At 38.0% G+C, this 24450-nt stretch overlaps 1 protein-coding gene across 2 annotated transcripts; it reads left to right on the top strand.

The window, feature by feature from the left end:
- Positions 1–24272, top strand: SERPINB11 (serpin family B member 11). 2 transcript variants are annotated; one of them, XR_014139476.1, is made up of 9 exons: positions 1–250; positions 5394–5578; positions 6643–6702; positions 7886–8014; positions 8851–8968; positions 16860–17002; positions 17922–18077; positions 20161–20742; positions 23799–24272. XR_014139476.1 is itself a non-coding variant. In XM_081800940.1 (8 exons), exons 2-8 carry the CDS (start codon positions 5411–5413, stop codon positions 20563–20565), a joined length of 1179 nt encoding a protein of 392 aa, XP_081657066.1. In that variant the 5' UTR covers positions 1–250; positions 5394–5410; the 3' UTR covers positions 20566–21040. The 2 variants fall into 2 exon arrangements, 1 of the variants encoding a protein (XP_081657066.1); XM_081800940.1 differs by lacking the exon at positions 23799–24272 and having other exon boundaries at positions 20161–21040.
- The last annotated feature ends 178 nt before the right edge of the window (positions 24273–24450 follow it).

Below are 24450 nucleotides of genomic sequence, written 5' to 3'. Positions count from 1 at the left end.
AAGAACCGGGTACTTCTCCAGAAAGCCCTGGCCATCCCGAGAGTCTCCTGGATGCAGAGCAGCTCTGGGTGGCCTTTAGAGGGACTTCCTTCTCAGGGCTGTCCTTTCTGCTAGGCGGATGTAGAGCTGAGTCACTAAGGACACAATGGAAAGGGAGGGGCAAAAAGTGAAGGCTTTATATTTCCTCTCCAGGGACACAGCTCTCATCTCACCTGCCAAATTGTACACTTCACCCTGGAAAGCAACAAAGGTAAAGAGAAGTATTTCTGTACTTCATTATTTCAGCTGTGCTTGCTGTCCTTGAGGAGCAGATAAGAGCAGTATAATACAGCAGCTGGGTAGGTGTGTAATGAGCCAAATGAGCGTGAAGATTATTCTTCGATTGAGTGTGGCTTTCGCTGATCTCTTGATGAATACATTAACATGTTTGTTAATACATTAACATTGATGGTGTGCGTTTTAAAAATCCTTGAGGCAGGCTGACTTAATTTTAAACCTCTGATTTGTTTAGCAAAATAGATCTCTGTTGATATTTTCTACTTTCTAATAACCCTTATTCAGAGCAGAGTACGTTACACATGGCTCTGGCCTCTTTGTGATGAAACTTTTCTTAGTTCCTTAGAGGATCTTAACTGCACTGGAGTGGCCTTATTAATAACTTGGTGTGTTGGGAAGAATGCCTTACAATGTTCTGTCCTCTTGCAATACTTTAGTGACAGTATCTCCTCTTAAGATATGTTTGTTCCTCACATTTCCTGAATAGTTCTTTTTTCTAGAGATCCTCCTTCTTAACCTAGAAGGGCTGCAGCCTTGGACATCCTTTTACTGTTTTTCTCCCATGATAGCTTCCAGATGACACATTCCTTTTTCTTGGGAGGGATTTTTCTCCATCTAAAAGCAGATAGAAAGGTACACTAAAAGAAATTTTCTGCCATTCCTTCCTTCTTTGGGAGCTCACTTCAAAGTCCTTCTGTGGGTCTGTGCGTCTGCAGTAGGATTCTGTGTGCCTTGGGACTTCTGTCTTTCATGGTGTCCTCTTTTCTGAAACCAACTGCATAATATTAATTGAACTAGAAACTGTAAAATATTTATACAGTTGATTTCTCTAATACATATCCATTGTTGGGTAATTGTGCAAGACATGGATGATTTCACAGGTAGGTTTTCCCTGCCTTCAAGGAGCGCTAAGTCTAGTGAAGAAGACTAACATATTCAGTGAATAAGAATCTGTAAATTCATCCATACATTTGTGTCTCAGTGTCTCACAGAGACAACTACTCAGATGTAGAGGAAACAGTCAATTAAGGTTACTGCATAAAATCCATTGAACACCAGATTAACGTGGATACTCTGTTGTGCTAACAGCCAGAAGGGTGAAATTTTGGAAAATGAATGATGATAGTAGCGCTCTTAAGAGCTAGGTGAATGATAGTGAAAACTCTGTTTTACAAATAAACGTGCCAAATACCAAAGTTCATGCATTAATTCGAATTATATACTCCCAATAGTTTTTGAGAAAAACTTAAACCTAAATCTTTTCTTCTTGCTGTGAATTAAATGCTTGAAGAGCTAGAAGATCTTATTGTGAAGTGAGGCAAATAATACTATACTTAATAACCATTAACTGTTAGAGTAAGCCTCTGAATGCCTTGTATCTTGGACAAAAATTTCTTAATTTTTCTGGTAAGATGTTATCCTTATAAGATAAGGATAATAATGATAATGCTATAAAAACAAAACCATTTTACCACAAATGAAAACTTCTCAGAATAGCATCCAGTGGCAAATGGAAAGAGCATGGATTTCAGAACAGATGGGCTTGGGTTCAGATCATGGCTTGCCCACTTACAGTGTGTGATTTCCCAAACCCTCACTGCCTTACCTGCAAAACGGGGGTAACACAGTCCATCCTGTAGGACTTAAATTCCAAATAATGTGTGCAGTGCTTGGCACATACACAAACCCTGTGATTCCTTTACAAAGAAACCTCAGGCAGGTGTGTAAAGGGCTGTGTATGAGGATGTTCATCATAGCTCTGTTGCTGATGGTGTGGAGGAGGAGGCCACTTGGGTGTCTGTCTCTGGGGAGTGGATAGGCAAAATGTGAAAGCACAAAAACACAGTACTTACAAGTAACAGATGATGTTTCCAGAGAAACCTGGATGAGTCTTAAAAATGTAGTGCTCAGTGAAAAATAAATTATTTAATGTAAGATCATTGATGAAAATGAAAAAATGCCTAAAATAAGGAAACATATTTTTAAAGGACACATGTAAATAAAAGAATATGCTTTACAAATTATAAGTGTTGTCTGTGGGGATGGAGGAAAAAGGAAATGAATTGGGTTGAAGTCAATAAGCAAAGAAGAGAATTGTGGCCTAATGATGGCTGTGCTAAGGACCAAGGGGTATGATTACTTCAGTCCTCTATGCTTGTGGTTAAAAAAGAAGAAAGAAACAAACAGATTAATAATATAAGAGTGCATAGGCTGCCTGGGTGGCTCAGTTGGTTAAGCGTCTGCCTTCGGCTTAGGTCATGATTCCGGGGTCCTGGGATTGAGTCTCTCATCGGGCTCCCTGCTCAGCGGGAAGTCTGCTTCTCCCTCTGCCCCTCCCCCCTGCTCGTGCTCTCTCTCTCTCTCTCCCCCCCCACCCTCTTGCAGTAATAAATTTAAAAAAATCTTTAAAAAATAAAATAAGAGTGCATTGCTCACATAGGTGGTCTCTCAGTATATCCCCACACTCTTTTCCTGGGTGCCTCCATAACTGCAAGGCTACTGTAACTCTCCTATGTAGGCAGGCTTTTTATAATGATGATATGACATAGATTTAAGAAGAATAAATTTACATTTACTTATAAATCTGAAATCTGAAATTGCATTCTAGAGCCTGACTCCATTAGCTAACTCCAGATACTGAAATGCAGACTGCAGTATGAAGAGCGTTTAAAGTTTGGAGATGCTTCATTACTGGACCAAAATTGGTTTCTTATTAAAGTAACTAAATAAAGAGCTTTCAAAGATGTTATTATTAGACCTGTTACAGAGAGCTCTATTAAAATTAACTTGAAGAACAGTGTCCTGTTAAAGGTATATGCTAATATTTTCATGAAATAAGATTAGCAAAACTTTTGTGTTATACCTTTAAAAAAACTGTCAGGAGCAAAGAAAAATACAGTCCAGGCTGGTTATAATATAACTGCTAGGCTCTATTATACTATGCTTGGGTGGTCTGATGAATGGAAATAGGTAGCACCTAGTTCTTAATGATTATTTTAGGACAACCAGTTTCAATTACAGGTGTGTGTCATCACCATTTTTTGCCATATAAATTTGGTGGGCCATTATTTTGAAAGTCCACAAGTGACATGTTTCCTTTCAGTCTCTCTCTGCCTGAGAAGTGCTGAGCTGTGCTCTCTGCTCCCTTCCCCAGATCTGAGGCCTTCACTCTAGGTTTGGCTTTGTTCAGCTCGTAAGGCACAAAGCACTATGTTTTAGTGACAGGTGTGACACTAATGCCTAAATCAGTAGCCCAACAGAGTCACACCCCTGAGAACACACTTCCAGTGAGCTCAGCTCAGATATGAACTGTCTGAAAACAAGGCAAGTTAGTAACTAAAATAAATATACCTGGGTGGAGATAATAGACTGGCTATCTGTCATAATAGCCTAGAGAATATAGGCCCAGACTTGGTTTCTACAAGAGTGCACAGCTGTAATCTAGAAGACGAGAGAAAGAGGAACGAAGTAGTTCCAGATAGCTGGGGGACTAAATGAGGGAAAAGATGTAGCTGGGCCAGAAATGTGTGAATGTGAGGTAGGTGGGCTAATTGGTTCTAGCGGATAAGGGTGTATAAAGAAATCTCTAAAGTAAGTCGGGATGCTTTTAGCTGCAAGTAATAGAAGACTCAGTCAAAACGAGCTAAAGTATAAGGAAACATCATCTTACATGACAAGAAATCCCAAGGTAGGACAGATCCAGGTTGGGTTAATCTGTCTACTCAGTTCTGTCCACCTTTCCTCTCTGACATCTGGCTTATCCTCTTGGGCTGACTACATCACAGTCACTCAATGGCTGTCATGACAGTAGTCACATGAAGACAAAACAGCTGAGAGGAAGAAGAGGGCAGGCTTCCCCCTGTGAGTCTTTTATCAAAGGGAGCCCTCTTCTAGAAGCCCTGGAGTGACTTTTTGTCCTTTTCAGCAAAGATCATGGCACCTTCAGATCTTTAAAATTCTATTTATTTCCCCCAAAACTTGATTGAGGAATAATCGACAAATATAATATCATATATTTAAAGGGTACAGTGTGATGATTTCATATACATAAACATTGTGGAATGTTTCCCAAGATCACATCCATCACCTCATATAGTTAACTGGTTTTTGTTTTTTTTTTTTCCCTGTGGTGAAAATGCTTAAGATCTAATCTCAGCAACTTTGAACCACACATTATTATTAACTGTAGTCACCATGCTGTACATTAGAACTTCAGAACTTCTTCTTATAACTCAAAAGTCTGTACCTAATTCGTCACTGATGTGGGATAATTACCTCAGTTGGCTTAAGCCAATCAAGGCTTGCTCTTGGGGCATGGGGAGCTTGAAGCCTTCTCTGAAGTACATGGCTAAGTGAAAGCTGCTTCACGACATCTGTGTTTTCTTAGCAAAGAAGAAGGGAAGGGCCGAACGGCAGGCAATCAGTTTTTTTTACTGTGCCATTTGGGGAGAATCTGAAGGTAGAAAAGTGTTCTCCTATGAGGCTGTGAAGGTGGGCAGTCTAGTGAGACAGCATTTCATTTGGCTGAGCTTGTATAACTCAAGAATTTTTCTTTTTTTTTTAACATTTTATTTATTTATCTGAGAGAGAGAGAGAGAGTGAGCACTAGTGGGGGGCAGAGGCAGAGGGAGAGGGAGAAGCAGGTTCCCCGCTGAGCAGGGAGTTTGATGAGGGGCTCAGTCCCAGGACTCCAAGATCATGACCTGAGCCAAAGGCAGATGCTTAACCAGCTGAGCCACCCAGGTGCCCGAGCTCGAGAATTTTTCTATACAAATTTCAGGATGGAGGGGCGGGTCTTATGGCATGGACAGTAAGAGCACAAAAACCCAATTCCTTCTGCCCTTTTGCTGCAGAACAATTTTAAATGTACACAAATGATAGTGAGACAGCTTTGAGCTACTGGTTGAAAGAAACAGAATCTTCTCTTCATTAGGATCTGCAACTACTGGGAATTCCCACCTCTATCATTTACAGATTTCTCAAAAACTATGAATATGTAATTTTTCATGAAACAGTGTGCCCAGTCTCTTAAATTCATGAAATGAAATAAATGAACTCTATAGATTATCTGTATTTCCAAGTGATATTCTGAGATTTTTCCCCCCATCTGTTCTCAGATAGTGCTGGGCATAAAATGGATTCTCTCAGCACAGCAAACGTTGAATTTTGCCTTGATGTGTTCAAAGAGCTGAACAGTAACAACGCAGGAGATAACATCTTCTTTTCACCACTGAGCCTGCTCTATGCTCTAAGTATGGTCCTCCTTGGTGCCAGAGGAAACAGTGCAGAGCAGATGGAAAAGGTATGGAACACAGCAAAGATTTCTCCATAGCCTAGAGGTCTTCCGTGCACCCCTGTGGGTCAGCCAAATGCTCACATCTTTATACCAAGGGAATTCTGCCATCTTGTGAAAGAAGAAACATTTGGGAAAATCATATTTCTTAAAAATGAATGATGGCTTAAATAATGCAATAATAATAATGCAAATATCATAATACATGTAACACAGTCTCTTCCTTCCCATCAGTGCTCTCACGCATACGTTTTTGCAGTGTACTTTTAGAGTTCACTTTTTCAATGATTTAAATATGACAGAGAACACACGTGTGGTACTGTTCTTGCCCTCTGGAATTGTAACTTAAAATAAACCTTAATGACACTTTAAAAGCTATCAAGTTTTTTAAAAATATTCATTAGTACATTTGAAGTTCATAAGAGCCCTATATAGCAGGTAGGGATTGTTATCCCCATTTAACAGATGCGGAAACTGAGAGAAACTAAGAGAAAAGGGGTGACCTTTCAGGTTACATAGGCTGATATACAGTGATTTTTTTCATTATATGTATTTTTAATTGCTATGGAAAGTCTAGATGAACATCACTTAACAACTCCTAGAATACTTACATATTGTATTATTGTTTGCCTTTTATTTGTTTACTCCATATTTTGATGCACTTTCATGATTTTCTTGCTCTCAAAACAGGTATTGTATTGGGACACCATGTAATGTATGACAGATGGGCACTGTCATAGTGGAATGACCTGAGAATGGTAGGAGGGGGCAGAAGAGCCTCGTGGACAAGAGCTCCGTCCCTGGACACTGACAGATGGTTGTCAGGGAATATCTCTCTTGAGCTCATTTTCCCAAGCATGAAATGGGGGTAATACTGTCTACTTATAAAGCTGTTGAGAGGGTTCAGTAAGATATGTGAAGGCTTAGTTCAGTACTAAGAATATGACATCACTAAATGTTAGCTATTTTTGTTGGTCTTTATCTGAAATGGAAAAACAGATGCTTATAAATAGTCACTTTTATGGACTGTATGTTGCTTTTGATGCCAGTAGATCCCTCTTTTTCTTTCCTAGGTGCTTCACTTTAATCATTTTGCAGAGTCATTAAAACCAGAGTTCAAGGACTCAGCTAAGGTATGATAATATCATTGCTGAGTTGTCAAATGTTCTTTAACATAAGAGCACAAGAAATTATAGTGCAGGGGTTGAGTAACAGAGCCTCTCTTTGGCCCTTTAGGGAGTTAACAGTGTCTCCCTTGATCTATTCTTTTGGTCTTCCCAATAATCGCTACAGCCTATAGAGTTAACATAATGATAATAATGATGATAAAGTGCCTCAGATTTTATCATACCATTTATTGTCATTCTTGCTCAAACTTTCTGTTCTTTTATGGACTGCACCATAAATCTCAATATGGGATTGAGTCTGCCAGCCTTATCTGTGGAGTGGTAGATTTTTTCAGTGGGGGCACTGAGAAAGGACCCTGATGCTTTGCCTTATAATTAGATCCCAGATAAACAAGGCCTGATGTTGCCCAGCCCACATTGCCTGGGACCATGGTCCCTGCGCTTTTCTAGTAGGAGAATTCCTTTTGACATAAAAATTATATAGAATTCACACATGAAGGTGGTTGTGTTTGATCGTGATTGATTGAGAAAACATATAAATGCATATAGGTTCACAGAATACTTGCTTCACAGAACTCCACTTGTTGTGAGGAGTTGAAAGCTTGCAGTTTGGGAAACTTTGCTTTAGGGAATGTAGGTATACCCCTATAATGTCCTTGAGTTCAGATGCATCAAGGCTGTAGGTCTAACAGAATTGCTCTTGTGATGGGTGAGTAAGGTCAGTTCAGTGAAGTGCTGAAGTGTTTGGTTACATGTCACACAGAAAACTGAGACATTGAAAGTAGTGTGGTAGAGAGGAGAGATGATTCTATAGGTACGCCGTAGTACAGGGATAGCAACAAAACTTGGATCATTGCCCTGAAGACCCCACTAGGATCTCTTTACGAAAACTTGTGCTTTTGGTCTAACCCACTGGGGCCAGCAAGTGCTTATGTGTTTTGCAACAGCTTACAATTCTGCACACAATCTGTGAGTAAGGTCACAGAGTGCTGAGATTATTGTGCTAGAGGAAATCTACAGAAGGAACATGATTTAAACTCTCCAGCTCCTTGTTTGTTAATATTCTCTACCCTTTTATTCAGAGGCAATCATCCTGCTCTCTGCTTACTGTTTTCACATTATTTATAACCCTCTGGTGGCAAGAAATCAAGCAACTTAATGCTCCACTCTTTGTTTACTGATGCTTCAGTGCAGCCAAGCTGGAAAGATTCATTCAGAGTTTGGAGTCTTATTCTCTCAAATCAACCAGCCAGACTCTAACTATACCCTCAGCATGGCCAACAGACTCTACGGGACAAAGACAATGGTGTTCCATCAGGTACGTTCATATGGAATGCTGGTCCACAGCTCTCTTGGCATCCTGTAAATATCACACCATAAAATAAGTGAAGAGCGAGAAGAGCCACATGACATTCATCTTTAAGAGATTAAGTTTGAGCTGACTTGAGTTTCAGTGAAATGGTTCTACCAAATTCCCATTTAAAGTTGTGAAATATCACATAAAAATTTTATTTCTGCAAAAATCACCAAAGTTGTCCAAGAATCAAGGTCAGGGATGAAGCACAAACACACATACACATACACACATACACACACACACACACCAAGGTCAGGGATGAAGCACAAACACACACACACACACACATATCAAGGTCAGGGATGAAGCACAAACCCACATACACACACACACACACACACGCACACACACACACACACCATGGGGAGACCTAGCTCTCCGTTAGACCTCAAACAAGCAAAATGTACCACTCTGGTCCTTACTTATGTAATCGCCCTAGATCTCAGTTTTCCAATCTAGAACATAGGGCAGCAATTCCCATTTGTCTACTTTGAGAGGACAGAGTAGTGAGAGTGAACTGCAACTTGCCATTTTGCTTTGAGTGTTTTAGAATGAAGAATTCCAATGATATGATAGAAGAAACAACCAAACATTTCTGAACATTCCTTTTGGAAAGCTTTTTGATTTGTTTAAATCCATTTGTTTTATTAAGAATAAGTACATATGGATTCTGTTTCCTTGCAGACGTATATACATGAGCTGCTTTTGTCTCTGTGTTGTAGATTTTAGAACACATAGAGCTTAGCTTTTGCTTCCCTTACACTATTTTTTGTGTGTGATTGTCCTTTCTTTTACAGCAATATTTAACTTGTTCTGAGAAACTGTATCAAGCCACACCACAAACTGTTGATTTTGAATGGTCTCCAGAAGAAACGAGGAAAACTATTAATGCTTGGGTTGAAAGTAAAACTAATGGTAAGAATAAGTCCCACATGTGTCTCCAAACTTTATTCGCACTGTTTTGATAAGCTCCCTGAGTCAATGCTAACAAGGAATCTGGTTGAAGTCCAGGACCCAACATAGGCAGGTCAAGAATGGAGGAAATGGGGGAGTATTTGGGAATATTTGTAAATATCCTTTACAGTCATTTATCCTGGTTGGGAGCTAAAGCTCAGTGACTCTGAGAATGAGAAGAACACTATTTCTACTTTACAGAAGTGTTGTACCTTCTGCAATTAAATTTAATTAATTTTAAATCTACCTTTCATGATTTTAAAATAAACTTTCTAATTGTCAAATATTTCTTTGTAATTGCAGGTTAAATGTGTAGATTTAAAGATGTATCCATTTCATTATTTAAAAACATCTAGTTAAGGAAAGATTTAAAGAAAAACAAGTGGAGAGAATACTATAGTGAATCCTTATTGACTCATCACTCAGCTGCAGGATTTATTATCTAAAGCTATTTTCCCTTGCCCTTTTCCCCCTAACTCTTCCAGGACAAATCCCAGAAATCATCTTTTTTTTCAGGTTGTTTCCTCTCAAAAATATGTTATTTAAAATAAAATACCACTGCATCATTATTATATCTATAAATTTAAAAATAATCATTTAATATTAACAAATAGGCAGTGAGTTTTTGTACTTCCTCAATTGTCTCTTTTTTTGTTTGAATCAGGACCCAAATAATTATACATTGCAGTTGGTCAGTATGTTTCTTACATCTTGATTTTTATTTTTATTTTTTTTATTTTTTTTAAAGATTTTACTTATTTATTTGACAGATAGAGAGACAGCACAAGTAGGCAGAGTGGCAGGCAGAGGGAGAGGGAGAAGCAGGCTTCCCGCTGAGCGGGGAGCCCGATGCGGGGCTCGATCCCAGGATCTTGGGATCATGACCTGAGCCGAAGGCAGCTGCTTAGCCGACTGAGCCACCCAGGCGCCCCACATCTTGATTTTTAAATTAAACTTTTTTGATTGAAATATATATACTTATAGAAAATTTCATACATTCTGTGTTTGCTGTTCAATGAATTATCACAAAGCAGAAATTATCACAAAAGTGAATGCCCTCAGGTAACCTCCCTCCACCTCTACCAAGTCAGAGAAATAAAACATTAGTTACTAGGAAGGGCACACTCCAAGGCCACTCTTGTGTCTCCTCCCAGAAACTAAACCGCCTTATTGCCAAACATTAAGGCTTCTCTGACTTCTTTACTGTATATTAATTCTGCCTAGTTAAAACTTTCATGTAATTAGAATCATAAAGCATATATTTAGGTTTTTTTTTTTAGGTTAACATTTTGTTTGTGAGAGTCATCCATGTGACTACAGGTTGGCATGGTTTGCTCATTTTCATTGATGTCGGTTTTGTTCTCTGAAAATACCTAAATCTATTTATCCATTCTACCGAGTCTTAACGAACACTTGGGACATTTTTAGTTTGGGTCTATTATGAATAGCACTGTTATGAGCATTTTGATACACATCTTTTGGTACATATGTTGTATGTGATTTTGTTGGATGGATACTTTGGAATGGAATTGCTGATCATATAAGGTGTATATATATTCAATTTTAGTAGTTAACAGTTTTCTAAAGTGGTTTGCCAATATACTTGCCCAAGCAATGAATGAGAGTTTTATTTATTCCGCAACTTTGCCAACACCTGTTAGTCTTATTAACTTTAGTCATTGTAGTTAGTTTAATTTTAATTTGCATTTCCTTTATGAATGATGTCATTGGACATTTTTCATACACTTCATGTCTTCCTTTGTAAAGTGCCTATTTGAGTCTTTTGCCCATATGTAAGGATGGTTTGTCTGTTTTTTTCTTATACATTTTTAGGAGTTACTGAATACATGTGTTGCAAGTAATTTCTACCATTTTGTATCTTCCCCTAATGGTGCCTTTGATGAATAGAAGTTCTTAATTTGAAAGGAGTAAAATTTATCAATCTTTTCCTTTATAGTCAGTACCTTAGCATACTTTTAAATAAATCTTTTGCCTACTCCTAGCTCATGACAATATTTTTATATGTTATCTATTAGAACCTTTATTGTTTCACTATAGTCAAGATTCATTTAAAAATTCATTCCACTCCACATGGACATCTAGCCGACATAGCAGTATTTATTGGGAAGAGGATCCTTTCACCATTACACTGCACTGTAAGCTTTATCATAAATCAGATGACCATATATGTATGAGTCTGTTTCTGGGTTCAGTGTGCTCCATCTATCTATTTATTCTCATGAAAATACCACAATTATGGTGGCTTTACAGTACATCTTGATAGCCAGAAGTGTTAAGTTCAGTGTTGATCCTCTTCTGGGGCTGCCTTGACTTAGCTTGCTTGATTTTTTGCATTCCATATAGATTTTATTTATTTATATTTGAGTATAGTTGATGCACAATGGTATGCAAGTTTGCAGCATGGTGATTCAAGTTTATACATTATGCTGTGTTCACCACAGGTGTAGCTACCATCTGTCCCAATACATCGCTATTACAGTATAGTTGACTACATCCCTTATGCTATGATTTTATTCCCTTGACTTATTCATTCCATAACTGGAAGCCTCTGTCTCCCTCTGCCTCCCCTCTGGCAACCATCAGTTTGTTCTCTGTATTTATAGGTTTGATTCTGCTCTTTGTTTATTCATTTGTAGTTGTTCTGTGCAGTCATAAAAAAAGATGAGATCATGCCATTTGTGATAACCTGGATGGACCCAGAGGGTATTAATGCTGAGTGAAATACGTCAGACTGAGAAAAGCAGATGCCGTATGATTTCATCATAAATGGAATCCATACACATTGTAAAATCAACTTGTCAATTTTTGTTAAACATACTAGTTGAAATTTTAGTTGCAGTGATACATATAGAATCTATAGGTTTGGAGAGAACAGGCATCTTTATAATATTCAGCTTCTAATCCATTTCCATGAAGTTTACCTCTGTTTATTTAGGTCCTCTTTAATTTTTTTCAACGACATTTTGTATTTCTGTATGTTAATGTCTTGTATGTCTTTTGATAAATGGTTATCAGATATTTGAAGTGTTTACCAAATTTTAACTAGTATCAATTATTTCAAATTTTATTTGTTGTTGATGTAGAAATATATAATTGACTTTCATATATTAACATTGCTGAATTCTCTTAAATCTAGTTTATATATTATTTTAGATTTTCTATAAATACAATCATTTCCTCTTCAACCTTTCTTGCTTCTTTTCTTTTCTTTTTGGCTAGTGCCTGCAGTTGAATAGAAGTACTGATACTGGGCGTCCTTTTGTTATGTCTTGTTTCTGGATTTATATCTTGTTTCTGAATGGTTTTAATAATATATATTTAAGTATAATTTTTGTTGCAGGTATTTTTATGAATATATTTTTTCAGATTAAGGAAGTTTCTTTCTATTTCTGGTTTGCTAAGAATTTTTGGCACAGATGACTAACCATATTATATTAAAGCCTTTTCTAAATCTATTGAGCTATGATTTTTCTTCTTTACTAGACTAATTTAGTGAATTACATTAATTGATTTTTAGTGTTAAACCAACCTTTTAGTCCTACGATAAACCAGACTTGGTCATGGTATATTATACTTTTTGTGTATCACTGGGTTTGATTTCTTAATATTTTCCTTAGAGATTTTACACCTATGCTTATGAAAGAATTTGGCCTTAGTTTTTATTTATTGAAATATTCATGTTTCTCCTCTTTTTCTAATTTCCAAAAAAGAGTTTATGTAAGGTTAGTATGCATTTTTCTCCTTTAAATATTTGGAAGAATTCACTGGTGACCCTCTGTGCCTGGTGTTTTCTATGTGGGAAAATTTTAATTAGAGATTTGATTTCTCTAGTAAATAGAGGCCTACATACATTTTCTGTTTTCTTTTTGTGTAAGTTTTTGAATTTTTTTTAAGAAATATGTCCATTTTATCTGAATTTTCAAATGTATTAGCATAAAATTGCTCATAATAGCCTTGTATTATCTTCTTAATGTCTTTTGGATATATAATGTTGTCTTTTTATTCCTAGAAATCTAAATGGTGTATTTTTTCTTTTTTTCTTAGTTAGACTTATTATGGATTTATAGTTTTTAGTCTTTTCAAAGAATCGATTTCTACTTTCTCTAATATAGATTTTTTATTACATTAATATTTATGATTATCATTTATTTCCTTCTTCTTACTATCTTCGTATTAAATTGCTATTTTTCTAGTTTCTTGAGATGAACAATTGATTTTCAGACCATCTTTTTTTAATGTACACATTTAAGACAATGGCTTTCTTTCTGGTGTCACTTTATCTCCATCTCACAATTTTCCATTTGTTTTATTTCCACTATTATTCAGTTCAAAATATTTTCTAATTTTCATTGAGATTTCTTCTCTGAATCATGGGTTATTTAAAAGTGCTCTATTGATGTCCAAAAATTTGGAAATTTTCTAGTTGTTTTTTAGTTACTAATTTTTAGTTGTTGTTTTTTTGTAATCAAAGAACATAATAATTCAATTATTTGAAATTTATTGAGACCTTTTTGTAGCAAACCATATGTTTCGAATTTGGTAAAATTTTCATGTGCACTTAAAGATAATGTGTATTCTTTATTGGGTTATTGGGTGAGATGTTTAATTTTATCAGGCCAACTTTGTTAATTTTGATGTCTATGTTTGCATATCCTTATTTTTTGTCTGCTTTTTTATCATTTACTGAGAAAGCTGTATTAAAATCTTCCACTATGATTGTGGATTTTTCTGTTTCTCCTTTTAGTTATGTCCAGTTTTGCTGTGCATATTTTGAAGCTGTGTTATTATGTGAATAGATATTAAATTGCTGTATCTTCTCAGTGGATCAGTTCTTTCTTCATTATGAAACACCTCTTCCACCTTGCCAGATCCTGAACTTCAATTATTTTTTCTTTAGCACTGAGAGACTATAAGTAGTTCTTAAATTCTTGGTTCACTTGCTGCTGTGTTTCTTCTTATCTAGGTGTGGGGCAACTTTTGAAATTTCATTATTCTTTGAGGGAAAAATTGTCCAGAACTCTCTATTGAGCTCACCTGCCTGGGTTTTCTCCTGTCTCTGGGATCGTTACCCCTTCAGTGTTGGTTTCCTGCTTCTTTGAACTCTATTTTTGGTCTTCCCAACCCTCTCATGATGTTCTACTCAGTTTCTCTGTCTCTTTCAGTCACTTTCTGCTCAGATTTTTTGCATCTCCATTGCTTATGATTAGCAGTTGCTTCAGAAACAACGCAGTGTAGAACTTAAAAAAAAATGTATTCAGCTTTCCTTATAGTTCTTGCCAGGGATATTGGTCTGTCATAAACCATATTCTTATTGACTAAAGAAATCTCTTTAAATCTTTTTTTATCTTTTAATAATTTCTCTTTTGATCTTTTATTAATTTCCCCTCCTTTTTTTCTTACAGAAAATTTGTTGAAGGAAATAGATATTTGCCTACATTTTCTCATAGTCTAGATGATGATGATTACACCTTGAAATGTCATTTAATAATTTCCTGTTTTTATATTTCTCATAAGTTGGCAGTTAGACCTAGAAACTTGATAAGATTCTGGTGATTTTTGCTTGTGTGTTTGTTTTTTACTTTTGATAAATATGCTTCATTGGAGGTGTTGTGTTTCCATCAGGAAATAAATAATGTCTGGGCGCCCTCCCTTTTTTATGATGCTAGTAGCCTTTGATGATAATTGCTTAGGTCCATTATTTCAATAGGGGTTATAAAGTTGTAGTATTCCAATTCTTGCATTACTTCTTTATAAGCTGGAATATTTCTATATAAGATACTTCACCTCATAAAAAAGTATTTGGTTATTCTAAGTACTGTTCATATGAGAAAAACAAAAAGAGAGTGCTGGATTCTTTCTAATACCAATTTCAAAACTACCTTTTTTTTCCTTCTAGCATCCTTCGAAGATAGCCAATGAGTTTTATTTTTTTTTAAGACTTATTTATTTATTTGAGAAAGAGGGGGAAGGCAGGGGCAGGGAGAGAGAGTCTTAAGCAGACTCTGCACTGAGCATGGAGCCCATCATGGGGCTTGATCTCATGACCCTGAGATCACTATCTAAGCCAAAACCAGGAGTCAGTCGCTCAACAAACTGTACCACCCAGGTGCCCCAACCAATGAGTTTACTTTTAAAATATCCTTATGAATTCATAATTTTAAACATTCTGAGGTGTTTCAATTTATTGGCCCCTTTTAGTCAGGGGTCACATCTTTATATTGGTTTCTAAGTCCTTTTGACACTACCCTGCAGAATTTGATAGCTTCCTTGCCTTCCAATTTGACCAGATGTTCCAGACGCATGTCCTGCTCCTGACCTAGAATTACTTACTTCTCAAGGGGATCCTGAATCATTTTAATGAGAAATGATATTTAGAGACCATAATCTGGGTACAAGAGTACTCATTGATACTGGCTTGGTTATTGTTTATAGGCCTTCTCAGTGCATACATTTTTTTAGATGAAATACAGCATAATTTCTTACTGATATGACCAGTTCAAATTCAGATTCATAGGATTTTTACTTAACATGCCCCCTTTTTATATCTATTTCTCTTTTATCTTGTGTCAAAAATCCCAGATTCCAGTGTCACCAATATTATTGCAAAATCACATCATTCAACATAAACACGGTCTCAAAGTAACAATACTAATAGAATGTAACAGTAGCTTAAGATATTTTTTACAGTTCTTTCTGTCCTTAGGATCTATCTACCCAACTAGAGATGTACAAATTACCATGTTGAAATAACCTGTCTCTGTGTGGTTGTGCCACCAACTCATTGTACCAGTAGTTTCTGAGGTTTATGAATGTAGACAATCATATTCCTTGATATAGGAAAGAATTAAGTTTATTAAGTAACAAAATCAGGATGAAATAACATTAAAGTATTAAATTAGAGCTAATTGCATTTATGAAGAGGATGTCAGTAATATAAATACTTCTCTGAGAATAAAGACCACATTTCTAACATATTCATATCTTATTATTTCACTTACCAGTGATGAACTCTCAATAGTATTTTGTTGATTGATAGATTGATAGATGTTATTCAAGCTTAGTAATAGGTGACCAGATTAAAATATGTATTTATTTAATTCTTTGTATTAAGTTAGAAAATGCTTGGAAAGGTCTACAAATTTTTCAGATCTGTTAACTTACTTAGAACAGTAATGGAAAAATTAAGCTTAGAGTCTAATGTTCTGGATATCCCTATGTTTCCTATTGTTAGATTATATTTCAGAAAGGTTTTATAAATTGCAGTGCACCAAGAGGGCTTGGTGTTCAATCTGACTGGTATATCTGATTGTATACTTTTATAAATTCTCATTTTCAGATACATATTTACTTTAAGTCTTGGTATATACTTGTGATACACTAATTGCTAGGACATTATAAGAATGAATGGGTCTTTTGAATACTTAAAATATTTGGATGTGGTGGGGTGCTGGTAAGTATAAAGCCTGATAAATATTAGAAGGAAGCCATAAGAGATTATTAATATTTTTTTAAATAAGCAGTAATGTATAGGAAAGCATTGGATATAACTAGGTATAAGACAAGTTGATCATTAGCTAATATACTAACTACTCCCTAGATGCCATCTTCTGATTAGAAATAACACAGTATTTAATTCTTGGACATAAACTTCATTTGGTAAGGACACACTCGATGGCCAGGAGATAAAGTAGTTCTCCTGGCATCTCAAATTTATAACTAGCCTTAAAAAAGAAATGGTTCCAAATTTCTAGTGACTGTTCAACTCTCTGTTATTAATAAACCCAAGTTCAAATCCAAATACATTATCTGTTTTTTTTATTATTATTATAAGGAAAAGTCACAAACCTCTTTGGAAAGGGAACAATTGACCCTTCTTGTGTAATGGTCCTGGTGAACGCCATATATTTCAAAGGACAATGGCAAAATAAGTTCCAGGAAAGAGAGACAGTTCAAACCCCTTTTCAGCTAAGTGAGGTAAGTATTTTGTTTTCAGACTGATGATAAATTCCGAAGAATGCAATAATCATTTAAGGACAGTTTAGAAAGTTTTAGTGAACATACTGGTCTAGGTTTCCAGAGGTTTCTTTAATTGTGTCTTTTATGAATTTTATTTTCATTTTTCCTCATGAGGTGACAGTAACCTTTCTCACAGGGCACTGAACCGGAGCCTTTGGACATGGGGACCGCCCTGGGAGAGAAGAGAGCATGCTCTCTCCTCGCTCTTCCCCTGTCCACACATTCTTCCCACATATGCTGTGGCTGTTTTCTCAGCACAACAAAACCATCTACATTATTTTTCTCCTAGAGAGTCTCCAATTGGATTAAAAAAGAAAATGATCCTATGATGTCATTTTTCACATAAATCACTTTAGGTGGTAATGTTAGCTTTGTTTTGGGGAAACATTATTGTTACTATACATATTACTATACATATATATTTTATATATAGATGATTATATATATTATTTGAACTAGTTAGGCTCTAACAATGACTTATTTTAAAATAAAAAATAACATTTGCAAAGGAAAGTAATAAAGGGTTACTTTATTGTTTATATTTTCCCCATGCCTTTAGTGGTTTTTTTTTAAATTTTATTTATTTGACAGAGAGAGACACAGTGAGAGAGGAAGCACAAGCAGGGGGAGTAGGAGAGGGAGAAGCAGGCTTCCCGCAGAGCAGGGAGCCCGATGTAGGACTCTATCCCAGGTACCTGGGACCATGACCTGAGCCGAAGGCAGACGCTTAATGACTGAGCCACCCAGGTGCCCCATCCTTGCCTTTAGTGTTAACACAGATATTCATGTTAGGCAAAAAAAAAAAAATCATTGTACATACATGTTCATGCATATATGTAACTATTCTACCTAATTACAATCTTTTTTTAAAAAATAGGGTAAAAGCGTATTTGTGGAAATGATGTATCAAACTGGAACATATAAATTAGCCTTCATAAAGGAACCGCAAATGCAAGTTCTTGAGCTGCCCTATGTTAACAACAAACTAAGCATGATTATTCTGCTTCCAGTAGGCACGGCCAGTCTAGAACAGGTAAAGAATGCTAATGTGCAGAGAAACATGTGTGCTCATACCCAGCCTCCCAACTCTGTGTACCCCATGATGCTAGTGTGGTCAGTCCCTAATTCAGTCACACTCTGGGTTGAGTGGGGTTGCCCCAGGGGCTGTGAGAGGGACCCTGGTCCCTGCCCTCAGGACAGTATATTTTGGGGGAATAATTCGTTCTTACATCAAAGAAGGCACAAGGAGGCCAAAGTGCCATCTTGTACAAATATCACACCTACTGGTTACTTGACACTTGGGAAACATGATTCTGTGGTAGTGAAATTGTAATGCTGCTTAGGGTCTTAGTCCACTGAAATCTGATTAAGCCATCTTCTCTCTCAGGAGCAGTTTTTCCAGCCCAAATATGACATGCTTTCATGAGCTAGCCACCCTTATTAGCATCCTGATTTTGTGGGGGAAATGAGTGCCACAGCCCCTGAGAACAGGTCATAGTGGTGGCAGGAGTTTGGGTCTAAGCCCCTCTCCCTGGCTGCAGCCAATGCTGCCCGGCACAGAAGCAGGCAAGCCACTGATACAGAGTAACTACACTTCCTCCCCGGCCTTGCTGGGACTTCCCAGTGCTCTGCTGGAAGGACAACAGTTTCTTGGGAGACCAGCTGTGCTTCTGGGATCTGGGGGAAGCTGACCTATGCCCACAGATGGGATGGCCACAGTCAGGGGTTTCTAAGTCAGGGAGTGCCTGCTTGAGGCTAAACAATGTGGCACAGGTGGCTAGGGGATAGGGAAGGCTTCTTGAAACACCTGAGTTGGGATGTATGCATTTGGACCTCTAGGAAGAGAAGCACGGCCATGGCCATGAGAACTGGTGTGGCCAATTCAGAGGGGCTTGGACTTCTGGTTGCCTGTAGTGGGCTGCCATGGGAAGATAGTTGGAGGCAGATAGCATTTTGGAAGCAGTTTAGAAGAGGTCTTTATCAGCTTGTGATACATTCATTTATTTGTTCATTTATTCATTTATATACCAAACATTGAGTGTTTATGCTGAGAATTCTTGGGGGTTCTAGAACACCGACAAATGCGTGGTTCCAATACAGAGTTCTAAATATCATGTAACAAATGCCATGATAAACTGCCGAAAGTCCTGTGGAAGTAGAGTAGAGTAGAGAATGAGGAAATCAGGAAGGCTCCTCGTAGAATAATCTCGAGGCCTCACTGGAGGAGTAGAAGTTGAGTATGTGGAACAAGCCTACTCTTTTGTTCTCACCAGAGCAAAGAGCACATGCCAATGCCTTAGGGGTATGAGGCCGCGAAGTGGATTTGCAATATGAAGTCATGGTAACTTGGATTAGGGCAGAAAAGGACGAAAGGAAAAGATAGGAAGAAAAACCACCTTTACTTTATGTCTGATTGTATATTGTCAGGATGGAGAGAAGGTGACCAAAAGATTTCAACTCTCATATTTGAATGATGGGGTTTTGGATGCCGTTTTGGAGCTGTGGGGAGGGCTGGCTGGAAGGTTTCAAATGCCCAAGGGGAGAGCTTACACAAAATTATAGCACTGGGTGGAGGATGAGAAGCCGGGATGTGAGGCTGCATGGCCAGGTGGAGGCATGAAGGGGCATGTAGAGCTGAGCTTCCGGGGAATAGCAGAGAAGGACTGGAGGGAAGTGAAGCAGAGCAGAGCAAGGGGGTGCTGGCGTCACAGAAGCCAAAGGAGAAGCAAGTTCATAATAGAGGGTGCAACGAAATGTTTCAGGTTTGAGAACTGAGGAGAAATGGCGAATTCACCCAGGACACACCAGGACTCCAGAGGCAAGAGAGGGAGTGTAGGTGGAGCCTACCTGCTGAGGGAGTTAAGGCAGAAGACCGTAGAACACACATTTGAGGCATTGACTTATGAAACATGGACAAAAGATAGACAGTAGAACAGGGAAGATGTGGCTGAGTGTGAGATTCTGTTTCTTTTTTCCAGATGGGACTGGAACACATTTTCAAAGTAGAAAAGAAAGCAATACATTGAATGATTCACATTGGGAATTACAAAACAAATAGCATTTAATACAGAGAGCACGTGTTTGGCTCATGTGGACTCATCTGTGTTTTGTCTTAGGTAGAGAAGCAGCTGAACACGAAGACGTTTCACGAGTGGACCAGCTCTGCTAACATGGTGGAAAGGGAAGTTGAAGTCCACATCCCCAGATTCAAACTTGAAATCAAGTATGAGCTAAATTCCCTGCTAAATTCCCTGGGCATGACAGATATCTTCAATGAGATCAAAGCTGACCTTTCTGGAATATCACCAGGTGATGGCCTGTATTTATCAAAGGTCATCCACAAGTCATATGTGGATGTCAACGAAGAGGGCACCGAGGCGGCGGCAGCCACAGGGGACAGCTTCCTCGTGAAAAGACTCCCCATCCGGGCTCGGTTCCTGGCGAACCACCCATTCCTGTTCTTCATAAGGCACAGCCATACCAACACGATCCTCTTCTGTGGCAAGCTTGCCTCTCCCTAAACAAACGGGCTTGAGCAAGGCTCAGAGGAGGTGCAGGGACAAACCCATGACTAAAAGCAGTTCATCCCCCACACACCTCTGTACCTCACTTCACTCATCTGCAAAATGGGGCTAGGATCTCTCTCAACCTGTACCTTGAATTGGTGGACCTTAAGATTATGGAAATCATGGAAGAAGGTACATTTACAAAAAAGCTCCTCTAGTTCTCTTGTCTTTGGAGCCTCATTTAAGTGCTATCTGGGTGACGTAATCAAGTCAGTGAGACTAATTTTAAAGGGTTAGATTTGTTTGACTTCTGTATATCCATAAGCTCTTGAAAAAGTGACCAATCTACCCTTCAGAAAACCAATTCGAGGGCTTCAACTGTGATGGGATTTTTAAATATTGTAATTTTCCTTGCATGCGTAGATACAACATCATGAATTTTAGTTCAAAATTCTGTATTCACTATAATAAATACGTAAAATGCCTTCAATTCTTTAAAGATTCTTAATATACCACAGCAATTAAATGACTTATGAAAGGATACTGAATAAGGAGAAGTCTAATTCAGTGAACATTTTCATGGAATTTTTGGCCAAATATTTTCAGCCCTAAATTGAATAATAGATTTTTCTTTTTGCCTCCTTCCCTCCCTTCCTTTGTTCCTTCCTTCTTTCCTTCATTCATTTTTCTCTGTCCTTCCCTTCCTCCCTCCCACTTCTCCTACCTTCCTTCTTCCCTTCCTTCCTCTCTCTCCCACCCTCCCTCCCTCTCTCTTTTTTTTTAATAATGCAGTGAGTAAAAGTTCAGAATAGCAAAAAAACAGAAATCATATTTTTATTAAAAAGGGATTTTTATTTTTAAAATTTGAAAAAACTTAAAAAGAAATCCTTCTTATTTTCCACTCAAGATAACATGAGGTGATAATCAGATAATAAAGGCCATGATATATTTATTGCCTTCTCAGTGCCCTCTTGGTAAGTACTTCCTTTCAGAACTCTGTCAGAGATGTGAGCAAAGCAGAGGATCCCCTCAATTCTTTCTTCCCTAAGCCTGTCTTGGAAGAGGCAGTCTAAAATCAGCCACTGCTTCCCTCCCGAGGTTCTGGAACACCCTCTTTTACTATTGACAGTGGTGGTAGCTGACAGTAGCTCTTCTTTCCCATCAGGGCACTGAAGGATGGGGCTGACTTTACTCTCTAATAATAAAGATAAAGTAGCTGTGCGTGCTATTCTAGTGATCCTTTATAAGCTCATGCTTCATAAGCCACCTTGGCCTACTTCACAGAATACCCCAGTAGTCCCCGGGTACAGTGGGTTTAACTGTGGAACAATGGAGAGACTTGAAGCAACAGTGATGGGTGGAGAAAAATAAGAGTTGTATCTTGGCATCTACTTCTCACTTTAATCATCCTGAAGAGACAGTGAATGGAACCAGTCCAGTGAATGCTGGATCCTTCGACATGAACCTGGCCTGTGCTGTGCAGGAGCACGGAGGTATCGCATGGACCAAACGCCTTGGGCATGACCATAGCCGAGCTGCATGGCACTCATTTGGCTTGGCCTCCATCTGTTAAAAAGACTCAGAATGAGTGCCCATTCCCAGGTTGCAGTCATAGAACCTTAGAGTCCTCTTGAAGGGATGGGAACTGAGCTGATGGTCAGCATTTAGAGTCAAAGCAGGGAATACTTCACAGATGGGCCTTCAGAAGCACCGGTATGGGTGCTGAGCTAGGAAAGGAGAACTTGGAGAGACAGCAATTAAATCAGCCCCTGAGAGCACAGCTGGGAGGGGCACTAGAGTCAGGATCCTGAGCCTCTTTGTAGGATGGAGCCAAGAGCTTTTTAGGGCACCCAGCTGGGATGGGGAGAGCACAGCTATTTTCACTCTTCAAAGAGCTAATGTTATATGTCAGTTTTATCTCAGTAAAAAAAATATGGGTAAGGGACCTGGATAGACATTTCTCCAAAGAAGACATCCAAATGACCAACAGGTACATGAAAAGATATTCAATATCACTAATTGTCAGGGAAATGCAAATCAAAACCACAATGAGGTATCACCTCACACTTGTTAGGAAAAGAAAAGACAGAACAAGTGTTGGCAAGGATGTAAATAAAAAGGAACCCTTATGCATTGTCAGTGAGAATGTAAATTGGTTCAGCCATTACTGACCACAGTACAGAGGTTCCTCAGAAAATTAAAAATGGACTACTATATGATCCAGCAATCTCGTTTCTGAGTACATATCCAGTGAAAATGAAATCAGTATATGGAAGAGATTTCTGCACTCCCATGTTTATTGCAACATTATTCACAATAGCCAAGACAGGAAAACAACCCAACTGTCCATCACTTAGAACCATGAAACTATTCAATATTACACCATGCTGGGGAAGACATGTCCATACACGTCTGTCTAATCACATAGGATGTACAGCACAAAGAGTGACCCCTAATGTAAACTATGGATTTTAGTTAATAACAATGTATCTAAGTAATTACCAATTTAACTAATAATAATAGTAAATGTATTGGCTCATTGGTTACGGTAACAAATGTATGACATTAATGCCAGATGTTAATAATGGGGAATTTGGGAGGGGCCCCAAAGGAGGTAGGTGGGAAGTCTTTTTGCTCAATTTTTCTATAAACCTAAAACCGCTCCAAGAAAGTTAAAGACTAGTAATTTTTTTTTTTAAAAAGGAAGTAGGGAGGAAAATCTCCTTTAGCTGGATTTCAAAAACAAAAAAGTCTTTACTTTTTTCTTAGATGTTTTCTGGTAGTCTTTTTTTTTTTCATTTCTGTCAGTTTTATTCCCTTTCATACTTAAAAGCTCTTCTGAGTTTGTCAGTGGTCTTTTTTCCCCTTCTTATTTCAAGAACACTGAGCCTCCAGATGAGTGTTTGGTATATACAATGTCACAGCGACTCATACAGAATTACTGCTTTCCTAACCACGTTCACAACCACACCTCAATGCACAGGGAAGCCTGGTATTTCCCCATGGCCAGTAAATAGCATCAAACCAAAATCTGAGTCATTGTGCATCTGGGGCGTAGAACGTCAAACTTTTTTTGGGTCTCTTTGCTCTGAGTGGCCTCCTCCATGTGAAATTGCTGCAAAATTAAAAGGCAAAGTGAGAAAAAAATCACCACCTGGATAGTAGTCCAGAGAGAGATTTGTCTGTGTATCTACTGGTAAATATAGCTTTTTCCCTTTACTTCTAAATCTGTCATTTTTTTTTCTCAGAAATTTTCAGGAGCAGAATGGAATGGCAGAAATGAAGACTTAATGGAGACCACCTTGGAGGGAAATCCCCACCCTCAAACTTCCGTATTGAGGAATCTAGCTCCTTCTCCCTGTGCTGTCCTTGAAGCGCCTGGATTGATGGGGTGACTATAATCCTGGTATGACTGGCTCAGGCGTGGCTTACCTCTCTTGCCCTTGTGTGATAATCAGTAGCTTCCTATTTCACACTCAAAATTGTCCTGGTTTGGATGATTAGTTATATGGCTTTCCCACGTTACTGCTATTATGTCATGGTCTGAGGTCATCCTATTGAGTTAGTTAGCTAAGGCAACAGAGGAAGAGCTGCTGGTAGGAGGCTCCAGTTCTTCCGGTAACAATAACACTGATGCTTGACCAGCTCTCAGTCTTTGCTTTAGTGTCCCATGTTCCTTTGATTCTCTTCCTAAGAGCGCCATCCCTCTTCTTGCTTTGGGGTCTTTCTGGGGGGAGTTACTCCTTATATGTCTTATTTTTTATTTTTTATCTTTTAAGAAACAACAGTTTATTGAAGTAAAATTAACACACCATAGAATTCACTCATTTCAAGCGTACAATTCAATGATTTTTAGTGAATTTAGAGTTGTGCAACCATCACCACACTCTAGTTTGAGAA

This window comes from Leptonychotes weddellii, chromosome 13 (genome assembly GCF_054177405.1).
Source record: "Leptonychotes weddellii isolate Sample4059 chromosome 13, ASM5417740v2, whole genome shotgun sequence".
NCBI lineage: Eukaryota > Metazoa > Chordata > Mammalia > Carnivora > Phocidae > Leptonychotes > Leptonychotes weddellii.
Note: the sequence above shows the minus strand (reverse complement) of the source record. Positions and strands in the feature narration are given on the sequence as shown.